Source organism: Brassica oleracea, chromosome C8 (assembly GCF_000695525.1).
Source record: "Brassica oleracea var. oleracea cultivar TO1000 chromosome C8, BOL, whole genome shotgun sequence".
Classification (NCBI taxonomy): Eukaryota; Viridiplantae; Streptophyta; class Magnoliopsida; order Brassicales; family Brassicaceae; genus Brassica; species Brassica oleracea.
This window is the reverse complement of record NC_027755.1, coordinates 20,286,999-20,293,179: the sequence shown is the minus strand read 5'-3', so window position 1 is coordinate 20,293,179 and position 6,181 is coordinate 20,286,999. Positions and strand designations below refer to the sequence as shown.

General features: G+C 39.9%; 3 protein-coding genes across 6 annotated transcripts in view; 2 read left to right on the top strand and 1 right to left on the bottom strand.

Annotated features, from left to right (window-relative positions):
* LOC106307565 (fruit protein pKIWI502-like) overlaps nt 1-1,050 on the top strand; it is a 2,310-nt gene extending 1,260 nt beyond the window's left edge. The window contains exons 2-5 of the mRNA XM_013744552.1: nt 255-354; nt 512-607; nt 687-767; nt 855-1,050. Coding sequence (XP_013600006.1) covers nt 255-354; nt 512-607; nt 687-767; nt 855-917 — 340 coding nt within the window. The 3' untranslated portion in view covers nt 918-1,050. The remainder of the gene's footprint in view (nt 1-254; nt 355-511; nt 608-686; nt 768-854) is intronic.
* Nucleotides 1,051-1,323: 273 nt separating this feature from the next.
* On the bottom strand, nt 1,324-2,629 carry LOC106312423 (cytochrome b-c1 complex subunit 6-like). 2 transcript variants are annotated; one of them, XM_013749943.1, is made up of 5 exons: nt 2,471-2,629; nt 2,294-2,322; nt 1,831-1,915; nt 1,644-1,733; nt 1,324-1,564 (listed from the first exon to the last, which is right to left on the bottom strand). In XM_013749943.1, coding segments are annotated over exons 2-5 (210 nt in total). In that variant the 5' UTR covers nt 2,296-2,322; nt 2,471-2,629; the 3' UTR covers nt 1,324-1,531. The 2 variants fall into 2 exon arrangements, with proteins under 2 accessions (XP_013605397.1, XP_013605396.1); XM_013749942.1 differs by having other exon boundaries at nt 1,831-2,322; nt 2,471-2,533.
* A 42-nt stretch (nt 2,630-2,671) lies between these two features.
* LOC106312420 lies at nt 2,672-6,147 on the top strand. Of its 3 annotated transcripts, XM_013749940.1 has the most exons (10): nt 2,672-3,046; nt 3,366-3,479; nt 3,749-4,064; nt 4,197-4,396; nt 4,486-4,588; nt 4,669-4,769; nt 4,863-5,037; nt 5,223-5,393; nt 5,661-5,761; nt 5,839-6,147. In XM_013749940.1, exons 1-10 carry the CDS (start codon nt 2,714-2,716, stop codon nt 5,896-5,898), a joined length of 1,674 nt encoding a protein of 557 aa, XP_013605394.1. In that variant the 5' UTR covers nt 2,672-2,713; the 3' UTR covers nt 5,899-6,147. The 3 variants fall into 3 exon arrangements, with proteins under 3 accessions (XP_013605394.1, XP_013605392.1, XP_013605393.1); XM_013749938.1 differs by having other exon boundaries at nt 3,749-4,396; XM_013749939.1 differs by having other exon boundaries at nt 2,673-3,046; nt 3,366-3,443; nt 3,749-4,396.
* The last annotated feature ends 34 nt before the right edge of the window (nt 6,148-6,181 follow it).

Below are 6,181 nucleotides of genomic sequence, written 5' to 3'. Positions count from 1 at the left end.
CCCCCCTACTTTTGATACGATGAAACTATTTATGGTTTGCAACGTGCAAGTGCATGCATTCAACCTATTCAGAGATCACACGGACCTTTTCAGATGGCTTTTAGGCCCTGTGTCCATCTAATATTGAGAAAAGGTTTAGCTGTTTCTGTTTGGTGTTTTGTGCCGTGATTGAATCAACAGTGTTTAGTGATGCTGATAGGCACTTTTAGTAACTGTCTATTGGAATGTAATATCTCATGTTATTATCTATGCAGTCCCATCCGCTCACTAATTGAGACAGGATTTGGCGCTGATAGAAGATCCGATGTAAGACTCTATTATGGGGCTAGGAACCTCAAAAGAATGGCTTATCAGGTTTGGTTCTTTCTCTCCCTTGTTTCGAAATTCAGAACGTCACTAGATAGAGAAATATGTGCAGTTGAACTGTAAAAATCATTTGATGATAAAAGCAGAGCCTAGCTCTCTGTCTATTTGATCTGTTGAAGGATTTACATGTGCTCTCTATTCGCAGGAAAAGTTCAAAGAGTGGGAATCATCGGGTGTCAAAGTTGTACCTGTATTATCACAGCCTGATGATGGGTGGACAGGGGAAACCGGATATGTCCAGGTAAGATTAAGAAACATCAATCTAAATACTTAACTCAAGGTGGATCAAACTTAATATATACATCATGTGTTGTATATAGGCTGCTTTTGCAAGGGCTAAACAAGTTTCAAACCCCGAGGCCACAGGAGTGGTGCTGTGCGGACAGAAACAAATGGCTGAGGTATGCACTCTTTTTGTTGCTGGGAACCTAATATGCTATTCAGAAGATGTGTATCTTTATCGTTGCAGTGATTTGTTGTCTTTGCAGGAGATAACCGCAATGCTTGTAGCTGATGGAGTCTCAAATGACAAGATGCTCAAAAACTTTTGACGGATATATTTCTTTGTATGTTGTATTAACTTATATACTGTGTCATCATCATGATTCTTTTGCTACCAAAGTCAAAACACAGATTTTTGTAACACATTTAAAGAATAAAATAATAGTACTGTGTTGATTTTCAGTTGTCACCCACATCATTCATCTTAATGATTAATCAATGTTACTGTGGTGATAATCTCTTGTGTACTTATGAATGTATCTCTTTTGCATAGTTCTTGAATGAAATTTAAATCTTACTTAATAGAGTTGTGTAAAGCACAATATTATATATATAATGTCAGCCTCAAATTCTTTGAATTATTCATTCAACTGTGAATTTGATGAGAGTTGTGTAAAGCACAATATTATATATATAAGGTTAATCCTTGCTTACCATTGGTTGAAACTGGAGAACTTGTGTAAAAAGTTATTTATTACTTCAAAAGAAGGACAATAACAATGTCTGTAGGAAAAAAAAAAACATAAAAGCGATAAAAACAAAACCGAGAAGCAAAGCAATTTGGCATAATCAGGTTTGCAGTTACAAAAATGTTCCAACATCAACTGCGTTTTATACATCCCTTAAACTCAAAAGACAATGTCGACTCCAGCTTCGCCTTGTTTCATTTGAGTTTTGTAAAGAGCTTGGGTGCAACCTGAAGATTCCAAAATCCAGTTTTGATCTCAGTAAGGAAGATGTGAAGAGTAAAAAGACATGATTCAACAAATACTTACACATTTGTCAATGCACTGCCAGTAGTCGAAGTACTGCCCAGTGCAGTGCTTGTGGCCAGAGTCATCACCTTGGATTCTCTTGACACACGCCTGACAACCACAAAAAAAAAAGGACTTGTGTATCAGTAAACAATGATCTTCACTTACAAGGCAATGTCCCTTCAAACAATCTCCCCCATTAATTCACCTGATACTCGAGTAGTGGCTTCACGCATTTTGGATTGCAAGACTCCTCAAGGTACTTCTTTGGATCAACAACCTCATCGTCTGCCCTGAAATTTATCAAAAACGAAAGACGAATTAAAACCATCATCACATCACATCATCCCCATCATTATCAAGGATGGAAAAATCAATTCCGTGTTACAAGAATCTGTTTTTTTTTTCGATTGAGACTTAAGAGGACATTCATACAAGAACAAAGCTACTCTGGTCATAAGATGCAAAACCTAATTCTATCGGGACATCTCAATCAGCAAGCTAAAATGCTAACGTATGAAAGACGAAAATGGACAAATCTAATTCTATATCATCGTGGACCCGATCACTACACACGATAGAGCTCAATCTAGAGATTCAGAGAGGCCTACATGATCTGGAGATTATTAATTAAAATCAAGGAACAGCGTCGAGTTTTAGGATAGACTTACATGGCGTTAAGTCAGTCGTGAGATGTAAACTGCGAGACAGAGATGAGATTTAATGTCAGAAAAAAGAAAAAAAAGAAAAACAGAACAGATTGGTTCGTGGAGCTATAATCGAAAGGAGATCCATTGAATTAAAAAAAGAAAAAAAAGAAGAAGAAAGGGGACTCTGTTGATTGATACCTGATTGAGAGAGAAGATGTAGTGTCGACGAAACGAAGGAGGAACCCTACAGTTTTGTTGTTCTCATTTCAGTTGTTGTCTTCGACCTGGTCTCTGCTTGACTTTTGGGCCCAGCTAAATTAAAATATTAAAAGCTCAAGGCCCATTAACGGCCCAATAATTTACGGTTAAGCCAAGAAAGTCAACATCTTCATCAATCATTTCACCGGTCGTCTCTCCACGTGTACCGGAGGTGAGAGAGGAATGGAATCCTTAAAACGTTCCAAAACAAGCCGAACCACCCCCACTTTTTTCATATCTGATTTGATGGCGACCATCCCTCCCCAATTCCCCTTCGAGATCCGCTCTGCTCTACGTCGGGCGGCTTCCTCCACCGTCTACCTCCTCCGCCCAATCGCCACCGTAACTCCTTCGTTACGTCATAGCACGTCGAAACTTCTCCGACCGAGAGCCTTCTCTTCCTCGGTTAAGCTCCCAACGAAACCGCCTCTTTGCACCGCCGACGAGCTTCACTACGTCACCGTTCCAAACAGCGATTGGCGCCTCGCTCTCTGGCGCTACTTCCCTTCCCCTCAGGTTTCTAACCGCCTCGGTCTACAAGTTTTTACAATGTTCAAGAATTGGTTAGGCGCCTTATAGAGATTATTCATTAGGCCTGTGTCTAGATCGATTTTTTTTTTAATTCGGTTTGAAAAACTTAGTTTATACAATGTTCAAAAAATTGCTAGGTGGTGGTTAGTGGCCTTATAGAGATTATTCATTAGGTGGTAGCTAGATCGATTTTTGAATTATAAATGCGCTTCCAACCTAAAACCAATTGCCCAGCAGCTGCATATACCAATTTTTAGAACACTGAGTTAATATCTTTGTGACCTAAGAACTCTCTTCTTCTCAGGCTCCAACGAGGAATCATCCGCTCTTGCTGTTATCTGGAGTAGGAACCAATGCCATCGGATATGATCTATCTCCCGGTGTATGTGTGCCTTCCTTTCTCATGATTACTCTTTGGGTATGAATGGTGACCAAACAAAGAATAATGAATTTCCTAATGTTCCTAAAAAAAATTACCATTCACAAATAATTTTCTCTCATTCCTTTTTTTTTTTGTAGAGAATTAAAGAACAAAATTATTTCTTGTTAAATTTTGAGAATGAACAATCATTCATTTTCATTCTTGCTATTTTATTCCCGTACATTCCCTTTTTATTTGTTCCTCTTGTTTCTCGAATGGTCACTAGTAAGATTCACGCATTTATAACACGGTTTGTGTAATTGTAGTGCTCTTTTGCAAGACACATGTCTGGAGAGGGATACGAGACGTGGATTCTCGAGGTTCGTGGAGCCGGGCTGAGCACAAGAGTATCCGATCTCAAAGATGTTCAAGATTCTGCTCACGAGTTGTCTCGTCAGATAGAGTCTACTGCCAAAGCTGCAGCCAAAGAAGCTAAAGCTACTGATGTTACAGACAGTGCACCGGATGTTTCCGTTGTTGGTGAAGCCTCTGCTTCTGCTTGGGACGAGTCAAAGATCGTGGCGAGGTTAACTGCAACGTTTATGCGTTTGTCGGAGAGACTTTCTGGTTTTCTCAGCGAAGGTCAGTCAGTGTTCATGTCTGCTAAGTTGTTTGATAGAATTGCTATGCTTTTAGAAGATTCTCGGCTGTACGAGCGCTTTCTTGAGATAAGATCAAAGCTTTTGAGTTTGATCGAGTCAAGGCAAAACTCAGGGCTTGGTAACCAAATCAGGGAGTTGACTCAGCGTCTTGTGAATCTTCTTGACGATGGTCAGAGGTCTGTCTCGCCTCAGCTGATTGATTTGCAAGAGCGGCTCACTTCGACCATTGAGGATTTTCAGAAGCAGCTTGATTTGATTGTTAAGTATGACTGGGATTTTGATAACTACTTGGAAGAGGATGTCCCTGCTGCGGTGAGGGGACATTGATCTTGCTAAATGTTTCAAATAACCATGTCCGGATTTGTCACTGAACTGTGTGTTCTGGTTTTGGTTTGACATAGATTGAGTATGTAAGAGCGCAATGCAAGCCAAAGGATGGTAAGCTATTAGCAATTGGGCATTCAATGGGAGGTATCTTACTCTATGCAATGCTGTCACGTTGTGGTAAGTTAATATTCATTTTCCTGAAAACAGAAGCTCATAGATTTAGGCCGTTACTCATTCTTTCTTTTCCATTTCGTTAGCTTTTGAGGGACGAGAACCTTGTCTGGCAGCTGTGGCAACTTTGGCTTCATCGCTAGATTACACAACTTCAGATTCTGCCCTCAAATTGCTCATACCTCTTGTACGTAAATTTTACCTTTATCTCTCTGCGTTGGGTTCTTCTGTAAGAGTTGATGCACCACCAATTCTAAACTTATTAGATATTTCTCTACAGGTTGATCCTGCACAAGCTCTGAGTGTTCCAGTTGTTCCTTTGGGAGCTCTGTTGGCAGCAGCTTATCCTCTTTCGTCGCGACCTCCATACGTATTATCTTGGCTTAACGATTTGATATCAGCAACAGATATGATGCACCCCGAACAGTTAGAGAAGCTTGTCTTGAATAACTTCTGTAAGTGTAGATATTTGATCCCATTTTAAGTATGTGGATTTTTAATGCTAAAGTAAATGTCGAAGAGATACCTTTTAGATGCCTATGCATTGCCATGAGATGATTATGCAAGTGCTAGTTGTTTCCTCTATTTCTTGCTCCTCTTATGGTGGTATTAAGTGGTTTCTCTATTTTGTAACCTTTAGGTACCATACCAGCAAAACTTCTTATTCAGCTGACAACAGCCTTTCGAGCGGGAGGCTTACGCGACCGTAGTGGTAAATTTTACTACAAGGATCATCTTTCCAGGACCAGTGTCCCTGTCTTAGCTCTTGCGGGTGATCGGGACTTGATCTGTCCTCCTGCAGCTGTAGAAGGTATAATGGATTGATGTTTATTATGAATACTTACATGAAACATGGTGTGCTTCTGCCCAGTTATGCACTTCTTTTAAAATTCTACAATGCTGTTACTAAATCGCTTGAGTTTTGAGAGGCTGTAGCACGTATACTTGTTCAGCTTTCACTAAACTTCTCACACCTGCCAAATTAAATGTTAAGCTACTTAATACTCCCATAGTTGATTAGTATGCACAAACATGCATTATGTTTTCTTACCATTCCATTTACTTGTGAATATGGCAGACACTGCTAAGCTGTTCCCTGAGAACCTGGTCACTTATAAGGTACTTGGAGAACCAGACGGACCACATTATGCGCACTACGATTTGGTTGGAGGACGACTGGTATGTTGGATTTTTAGATCTACCATATGTGCGTCCTTGTTTTCTATCTCAGTCAGTTTCTCTGAATCTTACTACAGGCGGTGGAGCAAGTCTATCCTTGCATAACTGAATTTCTTAGCCACCATGATTCTGCATAAGTGAAACTTCTCTCTGATCTTCTGTTCCTGGCGTTCAATATGCATGTAGACGTTGCGCTAAGTTGGTGTCCAACCAGAAGCGCCTGTTAATAAGGATGACATCTCCGATTAAGACATGTATTTAGTATTTCGGGCAAACTGTACATTAGCTTGTGAGGCATTTTTTCACATTGTACATTTTCTTTTAGACGGATTATCCATGAGAGTTATTATTGTACAGACATGGGATTCAAGTGTATATTTTCTGTCTTGGATCCACCAACAATACATCTCTACTTCTAAG

Excerpts from the sequence above, each read along its gene's own strand:
- LOC106312423 (XM_013749942.1), bottom strand. The coding sequence starts at position 1,956 with ATGATGGTTTTAATTCGTCTTTCGTTTTTGATAAATTTCAGGGCAGAC. Across the intron at positions 1,734-1,830 it reads AGCCACTACTCGAGTATCAG|GCGTGTGTCAAGAGAATCCA; the intron begins GTGAATTAATGG and ends TGTGGTTGTCAG. Across the intron at positions 1,565-1,643 it reads GGCAGTGCATTGACAAATGT|GTTGCACCCAAGCTCTTTAC; the intron begins GTAAGTATTTGT and ends TGGAATCTTCAG.
- LOC106312420 (XM_013749938.1), top strand. The coding sequence starts at position 2,714 with ATGGAATCCTTAAAACGTTCCAAAACAAGCCGAACCACCCCCACTTTT. Across the intron at positions 4,770-4,862 it reads TCAAATTGCTCATACCTCTT|GTTGATCCTGCACAAGCTCT; the intron begins GTACGTAAATTT and ends ATTTCTCTACAG. Across the intron at positions 5,762-5,838 it reads ATTTGGTTGGAGGACGACTG|GCGGTGGAGCAAGTCTATCC; the intron begins GTATGTTGGATT and ends ATCTTACTACAG.